Source organism: Athene noctua, chromosome 16 (genome assembly GCF_965140245.1).
Source record: "Athene noctua chromosome 16, bAthNoc1.hap1.1, whole genome shotgun sequence".
In the NCBI taxonomy this organism is placed as follows: domain Eukaryota; kingdom Metazoa; phylum Chordata; class Aves; order Strigiformes; family Strigidae; genus Athene; species Athene noctua.
Window position 1 is genome coordinate 9,050,132 of NC_134052.1, and position 20,065 is coordinate 9,070,196.

Here is a 20,065-nt window from a genome sequence, read left to right on the forward strand (position 1 = left end):
TGATGAACAGAGCTTACAACTCACCACACAGAAGGCGGTTTCCTACAAAGATACCATTTTTAATGTTTTATGTCCTGCTGGATGCAAATAAGCAGAAAGAAGTGTTATCAGTTAAGTCAGTTTCTTCAGTACAGAAGAGAAATAAAAATCGACTTTGCTTCCAGAAGTAAAGAAAAGGTGTCACCATGTGATTCAGTGCTCCATGAGCAGGCAGAGACATTAACTTCACAAGGCTGACTTGCAAGATAATTTCTCACAAGCTTTTAAAACTAGATAAAAGGATTTTTGCATAATCAAATTACTTTGACATTATTATATTTCATGAAGAGTGACAGATGAGCCCTGAAAGGTGGATTTTCTCTAGTCTGTACTCAAAACAACCTAAGCCATAAGTGTACAGATGCCACCCAAACACAGTAGAGATGGTTTTCTCACTCAAAGAAGCTTTGAGACCAAAATGCTGACAAGATAGAGCACTACATAACACCCACACATTGGTACTGAGGGAACATGAAATCACAAGTTTTGGATGGTGTCATATAGTCTCTTACCAGCTCCAGGTTAAGTCAAACCCTCCACTCCAAAACCAGAGTACTTGTAAGGTCCCCCAACTTCATTAACTATCCTACTGCTTTCACCTACACACATTTATCACTGGCCACGTAGAGATCAGCTTTATCAAAGCCTTGGCAGCTCTCAGCTCTGGCTTGCCAACCCTTCATTTGCTGAAGAAGAGAAAGTTGGGAGAATGCAGGAAAATCTGACAGAAATAAAGACAGTGGGTAATGAGAACAGTTCAAAACGCTGATAGCAATGATCAAATTACTGGGAAAAAATAATTGCAGATGCTTTACTGTTCAAGCATATAGAAGAGGCATCTGACTTCCTGCAGACTTGCAGCACCACTACTGCCATCTCTGCTTACCTTTATACAGGGACATTGCCTGCTATTCTGCATTTGTAACATTCCTAACACAATGGAGTTCCATCTTTGACTATTCCCTAGGCAGTATCATAAAACCATAATTAAGTACCCTAAATGTAACCCACTTCAAAAAGTTACACATGCCCCTGAAACCATCAATTTTTGTCAAATTTACAAAGCTTTTTTTCCCTGGTAAGAAAAACTAACTAGTAGATCCTTCTTCCCCACATGGTTGTGCATAATACCCACATCTGAAAGACAGTTACCAACAGGAAACAAACAGTAAAGCTGGTGTTAAAGATTCAAATTCATAAACTCTACTTCAGTAGTACAGTTTAACAACTTGACACTTTTTAACTGCAGTTTTCTTTTGTGTTTGCAGATGAAGACCTAAGACATACAGTCACTTATATTCCAAATATATTTTAATGGAAAATAGTGAAAATGGTGGCATTTGGATCACAATAGAAAAATAAATCTATCTTCAGGAAAAAAAAAAGGTTTTCCTTCTTTCATAATGGAGAAAACCATGCAAAATTAGACTTGATTCCATGTTTTAATGACTGTGAATTCTGTAAATAAGAGGCTTTGCCCAAGGTAGCAATCCTGGTATATGCACACCCGGTTTCATCACAACGTGCTTCCCAGTTACAGAGAAAGTCAGTCACTCTTTGTAATCAGACATCTGAAACCAGTTACCTTTGTTTATTTTTTAGGTTGGGCCTCTTCTAGGGTTTGTACTCAACAGCAAAAATACCTACACACCTATATGATAATATTTACAACAGGATAAAGCTCAAAGAGGGTACTACTACAATTTAATATATTTTTTACCTGTGTTGGAAATTTTTTTTTTACAAAGTAAAATTCACCAATACACTCCACAAAACTTTCCAAGTATCTGGACAGATCTTCAAACCAATACCTACATCTCCAAAGCAGACTTCCAGACATTTTAATAAGTTTAATGACTTACCAGCATTTTTTCTTTACAAATGTATAAGAAAATGGCTAATTAACCCCACAAACCAATCAAAATGTTTTACCTTAAGAAGAGTGTGCTCTGCCCAACTGTTTACATACAATTATATTGCTTTTAGTCTTTTCCAAATTACGATGAATTCATTCGTCTGTGAATGCTAACACCTAGCACTGCAAAACTGCTTACACTTGTATGGCTCTAAATGAGACAGCAGTCCCAATACTGACAGCACCTACAAATGCAGGGAAGTAGAAGGCAATTGCACAAAAGTGAAATTACCCAAAATTTCACACACATTCTGCAATCAAAACCATGACCTCTTGTAGCATTCCCAACACTAAGATATGTGCTGCTTTAAGAATTTTAATTTACAAATACTGTGTTACTACAAGGTTTGAGAAATCAACCTAAAAATAATGCAGGTCCAAGTATAAGGAAGAAAGGGCATGGGAGAATCTGCTGTGTAAAAATAACAGTTTTGTGAAATTCCTCCCTGGCTAGTGTCACTGTTTTTGCAACCTCCTAAATTACAGGGAAAGCAAACTGAAAACCTGATTAGACGAACAAAAGAAAAACTTCCTGTCCAGCAAGTTTTTGAAGGTGATTATCAGTAATATCAGTGCTCAAGTAAAGAATATCCAGCATTTCTACTAAGAATTCTCCTAGACAGCCTTTTAGTGTGAGGTTTCTATGCAACGTAGAGGAATTCATTAAAAAAAAAAAGTCCAACCAATGAACACAATACTACAACCAGCAATAACAGTCACACGTTGCAACACTTGAAGTGGGGAGGTTTCTCAGTGCCCGGCATCCCATTACGTCAGGGCCTTGGAGCCTCCTCCAGAGCGCGCAGTGCTCAGCAACAACTCACACACCGCGGCTGAAAATCCTGACAATCAGCAAATGCTGATTTTTATCCTATATATGTTCAAAGATCCCCAAAGAGTGTTTTTGTTAGGAAGGCACCTAGTCAGCCCCAGCACTGGCATTTAACTCTTACCTACTCTGTGACTTTATTTTTTCCTCTTGTCCCACAAACCACCCAGCACGCTGCCTGTGCTTTGCCAGGTGGGCACAGAGCAGAAGCCCACAATCCAACCCCTGGGCTAGTGGGAATGTTATCTCTGTACACTAACTGCACAAGTGCCAGCCCATGGCTTGTTGGAATAAGTTTGAAAATGAGCTTTTGTTAAGAACACAGGCATTTCTCCAGCACAAAACTGTGTGCTCACTCTTACAGGCAGGTGTTTATCACACACCCCCAAAGATACTCAATTGCCATAATTTTTATTTTTTTAAACTTTTCACTGATGTTTTAAACTTCATTAAGGAAGAATACATTACTAAGCTCATTAGTTCTATATGACATCTGTCATGTACAAAGCACTTTACACAAACAGGAGTGGCTGCAATGGCAGATCGTGTTTTACTAGACTAACAACAAGTTTCATTAACCTACCCGGGGTCAGGCGCAGACAGGACGGTTTCACTACCTGAACACTTTGTCTTACATGTGCCCATGTTGCAATGTGAGCAAACACCAGTCCCTGCAGCCACAGTTATCAGTGCACCAGGTTGCACTGACACAACACATGGTGAAACACTGGTGAAAGCCCAGCGCTCGCCGGCACTGCACAACTGCTGCACACGCCCAGGAGCCAAAGCAAAAGCCCTCAAAACTGCCAAGGACTTGTAACACGGGGAGAGACAACCATGTGCGAAGTCCTGAGCCATGCTGCTAAATATCTGACTTGAGATGTCCAAACGCTGGGATGACGAAACACAACTCGCACTGAGAGCAAAAGGGGAAGATGATGGAGAAAGATGGCTAGTGAGCCTAACAAGGAACATTTCGGACAGTTGCCTTTTCCCTTTCTCCTCTGGAAACCGAATAATCTTAACCTCAATAAAACCTATTCTGACAAATCCACTCAGTTGGGTACCAGCAACAAAATACTCTGAACACGTACAAGCAAGTACACAAACGTGTTTTCAGATTATCCTTGTGCTCATTAAATAAAAAGTCCTTTTGACTGGGGCTATCCGCTTTTTCCAGTTAACTTACACTTGCTTCTCCCTGAAATAATTCTACAGGCACCACACAGTTCTGTGATTTACTGTTCTTTGGATACCATCCTTATTTCTGAGTGTCAGCTTAAAGACCTGGGTGATGGCGGAAGGAGTGAGGGCCATCACATTACTCCAAAGCTTTCTGCTCAGGGCAAGGTCAGTTGTCACTGGAGGAAGTTGTCAGTTTCTGGCAGGCGAGAACTATCAGCATTATTAGGAATAATCAAATACTTTCCATCAGGAAATCAGAAGACTACACCCTTAAACGGGAAAGAAAGATTGTATAGAAAAACAGCTGAGAGCTTACATTGCTGCTTAGAGATGCTGATAAAAATAGTATGCACTTTCTAGGAACTGGAACCACAAAGTTACAGAAATGTGAGCAGTTTTCTGTAAAAGTTTAGGAATACACATTCTGAACCATATTGCAATAGCCCCTGCAGTAAACCAGCAAGTCGCTGTGTATCATGAACTTTTAAAAATTATTTAACAGAAAGAACATGAAAGGCAGCTTATATGGGGAAGCTTATACAGCATTGTGTTACTCACATTTTAAATCGTAACTTGGTAAAAATAATAATAAAAACAAACTCACAAATCCCCAAATAAAATCACAACCACTCAAAAGCATCTCTTTCAACGTGAACTGTATCTGAAACTTTTGAGTCCTGTAAGTAATGTGGCCCTTAACCTGCACAAGGATCTAAATGAACTGAAGGTGCTGAAGAACAGTCTACTGTGTGCTCCATTTGGGATTATATTTGTTTACAAAAATGCATTTTTACTGATTATGTAAGAAGCAGTAATATGACAGATTGACTGTCAGATGCCAATTAACAGCCATTAACAAGAAGCAGATTTATAAACGAAGCATGTTTGATGGAGAAGTATTTGAGAGAGCAAATGAAAAATGCTTTCATAAGCATTTTTCACGTAAAACAAACTTAATGGGAAAAAGTGTCACATTTGTCTAATACTGGGGTAGCATTTGTCAAACTAGTGCTGAAGTTCATTAACATATTTAATCAGTTCTACAACAAGCACGTTTCTTGAATAATGTTTCTATGTTTCTCACAGGCTGTGCTGTTAAGTCCTTGGCGCCTTTAATATACAAACCTTCCACACGTCATTATTTTAAAAGCATGTAAAGAATTTTCCACTGATAAAAAGTCCAAAGCCATGCACAACCACCTAGCCTTTTTATGCGCCTCCACATGAGTCAAACATTTCCCTGTTTCAGGCTGTGCAACGACACAGCTGGGGTGGCTCAGGAAGGGGCCAGCAGCGCTGCCATCCCCGCAGCCCACCCGTCAAGTGCCGCGGTGCGAAACAGCTCGGCGGTGGGAACCCAGCCCAGCCCCGCACGCGCCGAGGCACTCCCACACGCAGGCAGGCGGAGGGCAGGAGCTCCCATCTCTCTCTGTTCACTCTGAAATGGAATTTGCCATTTTAAATAGAGCCAGGGCACATGCGCATGTACAATGGAATGGCCACATGAAATGTTACTGTAAAGCTCCTCCTTCCCCATTCTCCCCCACACACATTTCTAGATCAAGGCCTTTTTACACTGCAGAGGCAGCATTAGCACAGCAGTTTGCTGGTTTGAAAAAATGCCTTGCAGGATTGTGGACTGAGACCATAAGCTATTTAGGGAAAAACTTGTGTCATGCACCAAACGGAGCATCTGGGGCGCTTCAGGAACTTGCAGCTCCCTTCCTGGCAGAGCTCGGCCCCTGGGAAGCTCAGGCTCACTTGCCATCCCATCAACAGTCCCGCTGCAGTTAATGCTATCCTTCCCTCCTAACTGGCACATCTCTCACTGTGGTTTTCAGAGCACTGCAAAGCATTTGGAAGAATATGGCTGAATTCAAGGCATACAGCTGCAGAACTCAGAGCTTAGCCTTTGCAGCAAGGAAGAGCCACATTAAAGTTATGCTCAGGAACAGATTACCACTTCTCCCACTGGTTTATTAAGCACATGGTTTCTCTTCTGTCTACACCATCATTTGTCTCTGCAAGGCTACTGTGTGAGTTCCTCTCTGGCTTCTCTTCAAAGTATGCTAGAGGCTGAGGCTGTCGTCCTTGCTTGGATGACACCTGCCCTACGCGAGAATCAGGCATTTCTTACTTCTTGGTTAATGTATCTGAAGATTTCTATTAAGTCATTCAGTACAAGAACAGATTTCTGTTCCCCGCTCCAGAAGACAACACTGACAAAAACTTGCGAACCTGCTCCCACTGGTAGGGGGAAATCCCCACAGTAGAAATTGCTGCCAGGGCTATGCTGAAGTGAAGCCTTCCAAGATTTGCCTATCCCTGGGATTTCACATGTATTAAGGAAGGTAACTCAGAAGGCTTTTGTTTGGGTTTTTCTTAGAGGGAACATAATAAAGAAGGTCTTGTTTATGGCTTAGGATTCCCTGGACTCCGTCCTGGATGTTATAACAGGGACCCTCCTGGACTTGCTGGCTCGTTTCTTCTTTGGTTTATAATACTGGTTTGGATTCACTCGACTCTGATGCTTTGCTATCCACACTCTGATGAAATTACTGACATATCACAGGCTACTTATCAGTAAAACAAGAGTTCCTAATATAGCATAAGTCCCATTCCCAGACAGAGTTACCTCACCAAGCAGAAACCCCAAATCCAAGTTACTCAGACTGCTACTGAGTAAAATCCTAAGCAATCTTTCTTCACAACCTCATGCTACCAGAATTTCTTGCCAACACTGGAAACATCATCTCTGTGACTGCTAATCAGGTAGAGTCCACAACCAACAAACCACAGCTTAGGTTAGATCTGGGCAATTTCTGTTAAGACACTACTAACCACACTGTAATACCCAAGAGGGTCTTAGTGGAGATAGAGAACTTTAAGAAAATATATCACTCAAGAAGCTTTGAAAAAATCTATCAAGCCTCCACCTCTCTCTGATCCCTCTCAATCACGTCACCGAATTTAATGACATGATGGCTGCACCTTGTGGAACCTGCCCAGTGATGCATGTGACACAGGCCCTGGGGAATTAACTTGCTGCATCACACACATCTCCCAGCTCAGCATCAACTGGCCCGGATATTGCTACATCAATTATTAGAAACAATGTTGATAATAAGGAATAATTCTAATATTAAATAAAATGTGTAGAACCATTTCAGTTAGAAGAATCTGAATCAAAACTATCAACCAAAACCATAACAAACAAGGGAAAAAGTATCACTTTCCTCTTGTTTTAGTTTGGTTTATTTTGCTAACATCACTCACCACATCTTAGAAAACAAATTATCCAGGGATAAACCAAGCACTGCAATACTGACAGCCTGGTAACTCGGATACCCTGTACACCCCCACTGTGTGCAAACCAACCTGTCTGGAGAGTGGTGGAATTTTCTAACCAAATAGTATGAAAGGATCATTTTTCTTATTTAACTTCCTGCATGAGAATACCCGTATAAATACACATATACATCTCCTTCAGGAACAGATCCCACTCTCAGAATATCGCAACACCCCACACCAAGGATACTGTATTGCTTTAGCTGATACAGTTCAACGGAGCCCTCTGCGTTTGGAGAGACCTTTGTCTCAGCTCCACAAACACCGCGTCTGGCCTAACGCTGCTCCTCAGCAAAGGCCGAGCGCTCGCTCAACCACCGGCCTGTAATTCCCCAGCGCCGCAGCGGGGGGACCGGCGGGACGGGCCCGGGGCCGGGGCCCGGCCGCGGCGGTGACACCCCCGCCCCGCTGCTGCGGGCCCGGCGGCGGCGGCCGTCAGCCGCGCTCGCTGCTGCCCAGGCACCGCTTTGTCTGGAGGGCTCTGATGGAGACGGCGATGAGGATTAGGGCCGCCGGATGGTTTTTCTCCCCACGCGAGGGGCTGCCAGCCGGCGGCCGAGGGTGGTCCCGCTCTGCCCAGCCCCGGCGCCCCCGGCCGCAGCGCAGCACCGCCCGCAGGACCCTGCCCTCCGCCCGGGCGTGCCACGGCAATGGCGTCAGGAGCAACCTGTCAGCGCCTGCCTGCCTGCCTCCCCCTCCTCCTCCTCCTCCTCCTCCTCCTCCTCCTCCCCCCGGGCTCGGACCGCGGCCGCGCAGCGCAGGGCGACGCGGCTCCCACCCGCCCCGGGCATCCCCCAACAGCCCCCGGGTGGGGCCCCGCCGCCGCCCCGAGCGTCGCGCCGCCCGCCCCCCGCACCGCAGGCGGCGACCAGACGCGGAGCGGAGCCCCGGGCCCGCGGGAGCCGCCGCCCCGCGGAGCAGCTCACCCGCTGCGGTGCTTGCTGTCCATCCGCTTCTTCTGCCGGACCGGCTGCAGCGGGATGTTGTCGGTCATGGCCGCGGCTGCCGGGGCGGAGCGGGGCGGGCCGGGATGGGCCGGGATGCGCTTCCCAGCAGCGCCTCGGCCCGGCCCGCCGCCGTCTGGCGGCGCCGCCGAGGGGGCCGGGCTGGGCGCCGCCGGGCTCCCAGCACGCAGGTGCCGCGCCCGCTCCGCCCGCCCCGGTGCGCTCCGCCCCCCCGGCCCGGTTCGCTTCTCGCCTCCGGCCCCGGCCGCGGTCCGCTCCGCCGGCCTGCGCTGGTGCGCTCGCTGCGGGTGCGCTGCGCTCCGCCCGGCCCCGGCCCGCTGTCCCCCGGCACCTGCTCTGCCGTCGGCCCCGCACCGAGCCGTGCCGGGCTGCCAGCGCCCGCTGCCCGCCTCGCCCCGGCCCCTCGGTGCCCGCGCACCCCGTCTCTGTTCCCCACCCGGGTCGGTGCTGGGGGCTCAGCGCAGCCACACCGGCACCGCGGCCCTTCCGCACCCACCAGCTCCCTCCCGCGCTGTGTGCGCGCGGCCTCTCGGAGGTGCGGGACATCTGCCCTGCTCCAGAGCATCCCGCCACCCGCGCTACAAGCCGGGCTTTACGGTGCTGCTGCTCTCACCCTTCTTGCTCGGTGACCTTCACCCACTTGTAGCAACACTTGTTTCTGGATCATAATTCAGATTTCCTCTGCAAATTCGGGCACAAATTGCTCCAGCATTTCTGTTGTTTATGTCTTCAAGTGACTAAATCTCCATTAAAACTGAGTATAGGATTCAGATTAAAAAAACCCGAGAGGGCTACAGAAGCTAAGATACATGCTTGGCCTGATGAACTCTGTATTTTATCAGAAAGGGCTCATGGATGCCACCAGTCTTTCCACTGGTTGCTTCATATTCCTGCCCAATGTGTCTCTGACACCTGTTCCATTTTCTCCGTTCACTCACTTTATTTCACTCCAACTCTTCTGCCTCTGCTGCATTTTCCTCCTGCCACCTCCATATCTTCATGTTCTTCTTTGCCATAAACAGGAAAGCAAAGGAATCCTTTAAGAACCACACACCCTGCTCACCTCTAGCCCGTGTACCTTTCATCATCTTGACTTATTCTGCATCCAAATATGAAAACCAAAATTCCCAGTGGCAAAGATGGTTTCATAAAGAGGATTAGAATCTGGTACTGCACTGGTCCTATTCAAATTAAATACACTTTTCTAGTGACACTATCATTAAAAACTTGGTCAAGACAAATAATGATATAACACATCTTTCTTAAAATGTGGAATGTGAAATTATATCTAGAAAACCACAAACAGGGAAGTCTAACAGGGTTACTGATATCTGGTCAGCCACCAGAAAGCGTGCTGATATAGCCTGGTGGAAGCTTGGTTAAAGTCAGTGGAGAAAACCACCAAGTGATTGAAAAACTGTCAGTAATAGTAACAAAGAAAAAATTGCTTCAGATGATGTAACTAGTTAGGCGATGGCTCTGCGTCACAGTGTCACAGCTGGGCAATGGGGATCCAGCCCCCACCCCTTTCAAATCACTTCCTCCAGCCTCACTGTTCCCCTCTAACACTCTCTTCTCTGTGTGGCTGTACTTTATATTGGCTCTGCAAAAGGACTGCTTTTACAAAAAACATCTGTCTGGGAGAGTTCCTTTATTTATTTGTTCCAGTCCAATCCCATTAGGAGCTGGATGCCAAGCGCAGCCTTCAAACAGCCGAGCAGCACCAGCGAGGGAGCCACAGCCCTGGGAGGGCACAGCCTTGGACCCAGGGCTTCTTCAGCCAGATTTGTCTCGAGGGATGTAATAATGTGGGTGTTGGACGTTTTCTGTAACTGAAGCCTTGTCTGCACCCAGCAGTAGCTGTGCCCGTGGCTCTGGGGGCAGGTGCCCGTGGGTGCAGACAAGGTTACTGTTTTGGTACAAGTGCTCTGGCCGCCGTGGGCACTGCCCATCTATTTGCTCCCGTCACCTGCATAGCCACACCAGTGAGGGCAGCAAACCAGCTGCAAGCTGTCATTTGTGCCAGCGTAGCTTCTTCCTGTTTAAAACCACCAAGATTTACACTGGTACACCTATAGAGATGGAGGAAATGCCCAGTGCAGATAAAGATCATACGAAACAGATCTACACATCCCTCTCAGCATCTTTCACTGCAGTCCTGGTCACCACAAAATCTGAACTTTTTTCTAGTGCATGGCCAGCTTATTTCTTGCCCCTTTGCAAACAGTTTGCAAAATCCTTCATTCAACAAATAACCTGTTTGGAAATATTCACTAAGCAAACACTCACCGTGCCTACTTACACATGCAGCTGTATTTGGACCACTTACAACGGGTGTCTCATTTAGTTGTTGTAGCTACTCCCTACAGCTGCCTGCAGATCTGGGCTGCCAGATCTCATCTGCCTGCACAGTCGATCTAAACTGCACATGGCTCTGCAGAACTAAAATACCACAATCATGGTGACCAAGAGCAGAGAATGAGTGGGTAAGCCCAAGTGTTCAAAAATCACCATTTAACATACTAAAAAGTAGCATATACCAAACTGACTGGGTTTTTTTAAGATAAGGGATGTAGGTGTATGTCTTAAAATGAGCTCAAGGTAATCTTAAATGTCCTTACCCAGTGAAAAATGAAGACTATTAAAGAAAAACAAAACCAAAAAATATGCATAAAAAAAGAAAAGAGAAGCAAAGAAGAGAAAGTCACATCAGTTTCTGCGTAGTGCTCTGTTTTCTCCTGCCTCCACTGCGTTCCAGCTCAGGTTACACTAAGGATTACACCAGCACAAAACCAGCAATTGTCATTTAATTTTTTTCCTTACTGTTGAAGCAGAGTCATCCTGACATTTTGTAATAAGGACATTTCAGCAACATAATTAATAGTTACACCAGTTTCAGGCACCAGGACTGAAAATGTTTAGGCAAATATTTTCAATGCCGTTCTAACTAGGGCAGTCTTATTACAAAAAAACCTGTTTGTAGAACTGACTTTTAGATGGTATTTAGTAATAACATGTTTTAATTTCTTACTTCTCAGTCTACTGTTCTTATCCACTTATGGGGACAATTGAAGTAGAAATAGAAATCCCTTCTCCTCCCACAGACATATCAGCTCATGAAACATATTTGCTCCATTTTTTTTCACATAGAAGTGCAGAAAAATTTTTTTTTTTTTAATGGGAGAAAAGACATGATGATAGAATTCACTTCAAATGATAATTAAAGGAGCAGACGAAGAACCTAAACAGGATGTTGTACTTGACCAAAACTGTCACAAATGATAACACCATTGCCACAAAACTACTGACCTAATGTTGTGACTGGCTAAAAATGATAATCCTAGCCTCCAACCTTGACGCTCAGTCTGTAATTAAAATAAAACTTAACAAATGTCACTGTTACTTGCTTTGAGGTGGAAGTGGCACTGGATTTTAAACTTCAAGCACCACATTTTGGCCCTTGGTATCTTTGTGTTTCAGCCAGAAATGAATGACATCCATTCTTTATATGGAGCAGCTAAGCCTCCTTCGTATAGTTTCTGCACATTGCCCAGCACCACCATCCAAGAACGTGGGAGGAGAAACAACTGCTTGTCATACAGTGACTCTCGATTCCAGTAACCCTAAAAGAAGAGCAAAAGGATGCACAGCCAGGTTTACATGTACCTGCATAATCAGGAATAATGAATTTGACAAATGGTGATAGAAATAAAGAGACAGTGATATTGCAGCCTGAAGACTTACTCCCACAGCATATGAAGATTCAAACAAACTTTCAAAGCCTCCCTTACAGGCACTCTAATTTTCTGCCTTGTATTGTAACACTTTTGGTTTTTAGTTAGAAAAATCACAGTGAAAGATCTGCACTAGGCTGTAGCCCAATGGGCTAAACCCACTCCTTGACGTATTTCTTGCATAGCATTAGCTTTGCTATAAAGATTTTATATGTGATCTCACCTTTCACAGCAGGTATGCATTCTCCTGATTTCCAAGCCTTCGATTTTCATTTGTCTGTTGAGAAAGAATGCCCAAAGGAAAACCTTCAGCCTCAGACTGAGAAGTCAAGAGAAATAAAACCTATTTTGGTTTTTCTGATGCCACTGGTTCGTTCTTTTGATGCTCAATTTTTGTAAGCACAGAGCTCGAGATTCACAAAAAAGCCCTGCAAGCTGCAGAATTCATACTGGACAACTGCTAATTAAAAGGAGCTGATATATTTTCCATAAATTTAAATCATTATCTTTTTTTTTTTTTTTTCTCCCAGGACATTTTTTGCCCAGATGATTAACACCACAGCAAGGAGAGTTTTATTCCCCTCCCTGGTCCCCCCCCACCAAATGATTTGTCACAGAACCAATTCTGGACCACCTGGCCTCCTCTGAGGCTGTCCTGTAGGGAAAGTTTATCAAGTGCTGTCAGGGTTCTCATCACTGTACATTACAGATCCCATTTCAAACCCAGAAACTGTTTATTGTGAAGTCCAGGACTGAGTCCCTATTTTTAATGCAAAGGGTTGTACAAAACTACCAGATTGTTGATTGGAATGATTTAAATCTTTTCTCAGAGCAGGCAGCACAAGCACGCTTGTTTTGCAAGTAGGATTATGTTTGATGCACTGAATAGTCAGGAGTCTCTTGTAGTCTGCCATTCAAGTTTGCAAAGACAAGTGAAGTTCAGTCTTCAGAAGCACAGCCTGTGGCCACAACTGGCTGGCAGGGTGTGCCTAAATCAGACCAGGAATTTCTATGTCCATGAGCTTTTACTGTAGTGGTTCCCAGAGTTTGGAAGTGAACCTTCCTGCCGTATCTTTTTTGCCTTTCTGCCCCACTTCTCCGTTGCACCTCTGTGTTACGGAGCACCACCACCTCCTTGTCCTTGTGGCTTTGGCTCCTCCTCTCTGCCTGTGGCACCAGCTTCTCACCCACAGGTGATGCCTTCAAACACGTTTCACTGATTCTCAAATGCATCCAGGTCTCTAAGCTCCACTGATTAGAGAACATGTAAATAAACTGTACTTTGGGGGTGTGCCTATATTTCTCCAAGGAGCAAGTCCTAGTGCGTTTCCCACTCAAACAATGGATGGTGGTTTTGACAATGCACTTGAAAATTGTTCTCATTACCTATTTAGCACAATACGCTATAAATTTTCTTCCATTTTAGTCGTGCTACTAAATAAATAATTGTTTTTCATGCACAGGACTCCGGTGTTCTTGCCTGATGAACACTGTGGGAAGTCAGCATAATAGTACTCTGTTTGCCTTTTTGTATGCAGGAAGATTAATTCAATTTTGGAACTACATTTGGTTTTGCTTACTTTTTTTTTTCTCTTTAAATATGAGTATCAAATTATAGATATTTCTGACACCTGAGGAGATGGCTCAGACTATAGGTGTATAACTGGTTGCACAAAATGTTTGTGATTCCACAGGCAACTCAAGTTGTGACATTATTCTTTGTACCTGTTATTATCTGATTTCGTAAATGCATGTTTTACAAATACCAGGGTGCACCTTCTTTGTCTGAAAATGTAGCCCATTGCACATGGTATTTTGAGCTTTGTTTCAGAGCCGTGTTTGCAGTTGCACCATTTGTAAGGAAGACAGCAGGCGAGAGTAGGGGTTTGGTTGCTAAGGGCTTGAAAACTTGCAGTCATGCAGTAACTGTGCAGCAGGCAGCCTCGTACGCTCCGTTATTTCCCCATGCTACTGACTCACTCCCACAACCGACAAGGAAAGAGGCGGGTTTGGTGCCACTCTTTCTCAAGGCAGGACTGAAACAGGCTCAGACTATGACATTCAATCCCTCAAAATAAGAGCGAACATGCAAAAGCTGCCCATTCCCGGGTCTTAGCGGCCCCACGCACGCAGAGTCATTGCTAGGAAGGAGCATTTTAGTAAGAGAAACACAAACATGAACTGGGCTACCAAGGCAAGAATCATTAGCAATATGGTACCATTGTACATGTGCCCTAAACCTACACAAGATGCATTTATCTTTTAAATTTATCTTTTAAATGTCTGAACTCAGACAAGACTACTGCAATTAATTGGCAAGTTAAACACTACCAGATTATAATGCACTGTTAACACCTGCATCTCTGATCTGCACGGATGGCTTTGATATTATTTTTTCTTTTGACAAGTGGGCGATAGCGGATATCCTTTAAGCCTATATTTAATGAAGCCCTCCATAAATCCATCAACACTTGCTAAGGGAAACTACAATAAAGCTCATACTGCCATAGGCTCTGTTATCGAGAGAACCTTTGGCATTCTCATAATGAAGTTTCAGAGCAGATACTTGTCATGCTGATGTGAGGAAGTGCAGTATTTGTATAGGATTTTTTTCTTCCTTCACAATTATAAGTTGCAGCTCAAGAAGAAAACAACCCTTCTGTACCTGATTTTCAAAACAATAATAGTCAAACTGTTCATCTTGAACAGCTGTCAAATATAAGAAATTAAGAAAGAAAAAGGTGCAGCTTTCTAGACAAATAAACTAACATTTTTATTTTGTTAACTCTTGAAATGACTTTGTTATCAGCTGTAACTGTTTGGTGAATTGTCTCCATACTGATTTTTGTGTTACATATCCTGTGGGTGGGATAAAAAATGTAAAGCTATAAACTGAGAATAAATTGGTGTTTGTTATACATTTTATATTTGCAAATTTTATCCAAAAATTCCCCCTACATAAAGTGGTTATTTTGTCAGTTAAGACTGAAAGAATTGATGGGGGAATAGAAGAATAGGTAATGAGAAAAATCTGATTTTTTCCAAATTGGGACATCACGAGTTGACAGGGGTGAAGTACTTTAAATACATACAGAGATTTAGGTATCCCAAAGCAGCAAATCACCTGAACATGTGCTGAACTTGAAGGACTTAAGTAATCAAACTGGTTTCATGGAAACAATTGGTGTGTCAAAAAAAAAAAAAAAAAGTTTGGTATTCTGAACATCTAGACTGCACGGAGACAAATTTTTCTAAAACAAACTTCATGTAGTGGATCTACAGGACGTAAAGGGCTGTTAAGCCAATTCAGTTAACTTGATTTAAAAGCATTCTCTGTCATCATGTATGTAGGACTGCAAAGCCATTGAGGATCTAGGAAGATAATATTATTGTCAAGTAGTTCTTTACCCCATATGTTCCCCCTGCATCACCTTTCTGGTCACAACACACCACATTTTCTGTACCTGGCCTTCACGTTCTCAAGGTTTCATAAACTGGGTGCTTTGAATTTTGGTCTTCTCACAGTTTGTTTTGGGTTTTTTTGTTTGTTTTTTTGTGTTATGTGGCTTTTTTTGTAATTTGAAAGCTTAAATGAGCTGAGTGAAGTATAGACAAGATCTTTATTAATAAAAATCTTATTTATGCTTTGAATCATATTTGCCCCTAATCTTATGTAACCAAAAGCATAACAACATCTCTACACAACAATTATCAAACTGTTTTTAAAAAGCCTTTGTTCGTGCTGTTCAACATGTCCTGCTTAACCAGACTGAGAAGGAACCCAGAGGCATCCTGACTTACCATGAGTGCTCAGGTGCAGTATCTGCCCACCAAACCCAGCCTCTGGCATCAAAGAGGAGCCAGGGAACACAGGCTTCAGCTTCTTCAGTTTCCCTCCTGCGCCAGCACTCCCTTAGTGACCATCAGTTTGACAGCATATTTTCAACAGAGATGACTTTCACGCTTCCAAGCCTACAGAAGCTGTGACCGCACTCCCCTGTTAAAGACATTCAGATACTGCAAGAGTGGATTTGTACTCCTGACCCTGCACTGGTGCCCAATGCTGCTCGAGGTTGTGGTCTTTATATTTCACCCTGTTCCTCCCTTTTGCTTTTGTAGTTCTAGGTATTGTGTTGACATTATTGATAGTACCTCTGCTTTTCCTCCATGTATTTAGATTCTGACTAAAAAAGAAAAAAAAAAAATTAAAATAGCACTAGGTACTGTGAATTTTATGTTGTTTTTTAGTTTTCTTTAGAGAGACACTTTTACAGAAACCTTTAGTAATGTCTGGATTTTGCCTAAACCAAGTATTAGAAAATAAGGCACACAAGGAGATCCACCTCTTCTCATTCTGAATCAAGACATTTTCTGCATGAAGTAATTGAATCGGAGAAGTTAATATTTGGACTGCAAGATGTGACAATAAGAGAGGGTAATAAAGAAGTTTGAGAGGAGAGGGATGCTGCTTTAGATTGACTGGGATGTCCAGCATGATTCAGGGATAACAGACATTAACAAGCATGCTTTCCAATAAATCAGTCAGCCTTGAGTATCAGTGGTATTAACAGCAATCAAAATCGTGCAAAAACCACTGCCCTTTATAAGCAATTAACTCAAAGGGCAGAAAATGGAAGATATGGTAATGAAATAGATAATAAGATAATAGGTACAAGTGTGTAATTGCCAGTTTTTCTCTCTGCTTCTGAGTTATGCTTCCTGTCCTGCTGTGGCTGTGCAGTGACAGGCGCTTTTCTAGGTCAGTGATGAATGAGAGCTGAAGTCAAACATGCGCAAGTCCAGTGCTCAGCCCCACAGCACTGATGTAACACATTCCCCGGCGAGCGTGAGGCCTCTGGGAAGCACACACAGAGAGAGACCTCTCATCTGAGCACACAATGCAAAAGGGAACCACGAAACCTCAGCACCGTAGCCGTAACCTCATGGAATCACACAGACACTAAGGCTTTCTGCCTAAGCTGTTATTTTGCAAACAGAAGCCATTGCATTTCCAGATTCCTCAGGTACTGCAAACCCTGCAGTGAGCACAATGGCTTTCAATAGGAAAAATAAAAAATTAATGCAATACTCATCCTTTTTCCTCTGGTTCAGTCTCTCCCATCCCATCAGCTCAAGCACCTCAGCGAGGTCTTTCCCCTCTGCAGATCCAATTCCAATGGTTATTTACACTTTGCTCCACATGGCATTTATCAGCAGCTCCGGGAAGGCTCCCACCTCCTCGCTGACAACTGTTGGAGAGGCAACCAGCCTCACTGAGCTCTGCCCAGAGAGCAGATTATCTACATGACTTTTAAACAGACTCACTCCTCGAAGTTCCCATTGACTTTCTGGGAAGTTTTGAACAGGAGGAGTAGGTCAAGAGAAATGTTTCTTTAGAGGAATAGAGGTAATACATTAAGGTAAACCTAATGCACCTTTTTTTTAAAAAAAAAAAAAAGCAATGTAACTTCTAAATACAAATTTTAACATTTTAAGTAAGCCAGCCTTTACCTTAGCTATTGCAAGTAAATATACTACTTACACAAGAGCTACAGCCTGGGCAAATCCTCTATGTGATGAGCAAAGTAAGCAATAACAAATAAGAACAGGAGAGTCCTTTAGGCAAGAAGAGAGGCTAATGAGCAGAGACAGTGCACATACCATGCTCACTTCTGCTCTCACACCAGTGTAGCTATATTAGCTTCGGTAAACTTGTTCCTCATTTACATCAGTATAGGGAAGAAGAGAATCAGCTGTCTTTTTTAATAGTTAAGATGCAACGTTACTGTAAACTGTACACATTTGCCAGTGTGGCGTGTTCCACCATGCTGAGTTTCAGCAGGTGTTGGTTCAGCTCTTGTACACGGGAGAGCAGCTAATTCCCAGTCCTGCTTGATTTGGAAACAGTCTCTCTCCCCAGCTGCCTCCAGCAGAAATATCCCTATGGCACAACCCACTTTCTGCCATGGGACAGTGGTTAGAATAGGTCCTACCCGTTCTTCAGGTTTTGTGATAAGATCCATGACTGGTCCACAGTGGCTTAGCTAGGGATCCTGCTACGCTCCAGCCTGAAGCTGCCTTGTCACTGAGCTGTGAGATACAGCTTTGGGCATGGCGAGTGCTTGACACCGTGGCCTGGAGACTAAAGCCTTACAGAGACCATGCCAAGTCACATCGTTTCATTTTCAGTGCTGTCTGCCTGGCCAAGGCAGGCCCTAGCTGCATCCACCTGACTCCCCCAAGCAACCCTATGCTGCAGGATATTGTAACTATTGGCCAAAACCTCTTGTCCTAGTTTCCCACCAGTCTCTTGCCATTTTATTACTAGACCAGAGCTCATAGTTTAACAACTCCTCCCTCCTCATCTTCATTTCCAACCTGTTGCCCAGTACACTTAAAGGCAGCAGAGGTCTCAATACACAATTATATCCATGAAAAGGCAGTCAGAGCCCCACAGCTTGGCACCTTTTGAGGTTATGCTGTAACATGAGCTCAGCCCTTGTGGGACAGGCTGAGAGTCTACATTTAAGAGAGAAGGGAGACCCTAAACCTCAGGAGCTGTTTGGATGAGGAGACATCAACAGATACTACCAAGGTGCAAAGCCCCAGGACAGCAGGTTTTGTTGGCTTCCTGCTAGCAAAACTGCTCGTTTCCTCCTGCTGCTGGTATGTCTTCATGACATTGTGATACCATTTCGTATCAAGCGATCAGTGGAGAGCAGGCTTGTTACCACAGGTGCTTTTGAAGCCAGGCCACTTTTTCACAACACCCACAGTTGGCCCATGCTGAAGAGATTTCCCAGTTAAAGCCGGTCTTAGATGTGATCCACCTCTCCTGTAAACCCAACACCTCTTTCATACCAAATTGCTCCCAGTGCTGCTGCAGTTGGTCCTGCACAGGCAGCATATCCTGCATGGGGTGCCCAGCACCACCAGCGTAAGGGACCAGACAGAAATCCAGCTCAAAAATTTGAAGAGATGGAGCAGCCTTTGAGAGCAAGCCCATCCAGGCACACAGCGCAACACTGCTCTCAAAGCAGGTTATCAACTCAGTGGTTGACTACAGTATCCACACTAGCATGAGTGCAGACTTTATTTTTACTTACCACCATTGAGAAGTCTCTTGATATACTCCTCATCCATCGTGGTTCAGATTATAATCCCTTTGGTCATACCTTCTCTTGCACCAAGTATTTTGGCTCCTGGAACTATAGTGCTCCTTTTAAAGAACTGCATTGCTCTGTGTGTTAAGTATTCCTGCACAACCTCCACCTTTCCTTCTGTTCCTCTGTTTATTTTTCCCACCTTCCTGGACCATCTCACATCTAGTTCTGCCCTCCCCACCCTTCTTTTTTCATTCCTCCAGAGCTTGTAGTAGAGCCTAGAGAGCAAGTGTTTCCTTTCTGACTTTTTTTCCACTCCCAAGTACACACCTTGTGCAAGGGACACTATGATCAGGCAGCACTGATGGTGGAAGGGTGCACTTTAAGGGCACATTGGTTCTGCACCATTTTCCTCCACTATTACCTCCCAAGCTCAAAATATATTTGCTAGTTTAGAGGTTGCAAGTATCAGCATCTGAACACTTTTTCATTATATCAGGGCTGCTTTCAGAACTGTTATTTTCCTTTGCTCTTTAGGGGCAGTTATTTATTATTTTTCTATGCAGCCATCATCTTCAGGCGCAGGCAATTTACTAACTTAGTATTGCTTTCCAGGATCATCACAGTGCAGGAATTACTGCACATACTACTATTAATTCTATTTTAGTGTGGGAATCAACATCCCTGGCAATCCCAGCTGTTCCCAAGAAACTCATCTAGAGATTCCTCCACTGCTACCTAGTTCTGTTGTTTTAAGTAACAAACTAAAGCATAACCCTAGATCATGGATTTAAGAAGTCACTGGAGTGAAACAGCATGCTGTCTATTGAACTTGCTCTTCAGGAGACAAATGCTTTGCCAGAAAAACTTAAGCACTAAGTGTGAAAAAGCCATCCCAAAATTTATTCTCAAAATGTCAACAGAAACCCATCAGTAGATACTCAAAA

At 44.0% G+C, this 20,065-nt stretch overlaps 1 protein-coding gene across 1 annotated transcript in view; it reads right to left on the bottom strand.

Annotated features, from left to right (window-relative positions):
• ATP9A (ATPase phospholipid transporting 9A (putative)) overlaps positions 1-8,416 on the bottom strand; it is a 64,668-nt gene extending 56,252 nt beyond the window's left edge. The window contains exon 1 of the mRNA XM_074919958.1: positions 8,243-8,416. Within this exon, the coding sequence (XP_074776059.1) occupies positions 8,243-8,310 (68 nt within the window). The 5' untranslated portion in view covers positions 8,311-8,416. The remainder of the gene's footprint in view (positions 1-8,242) is intronic.
• Positions 8,417-20,065: the final 11,649 nt, after the last annotated feature.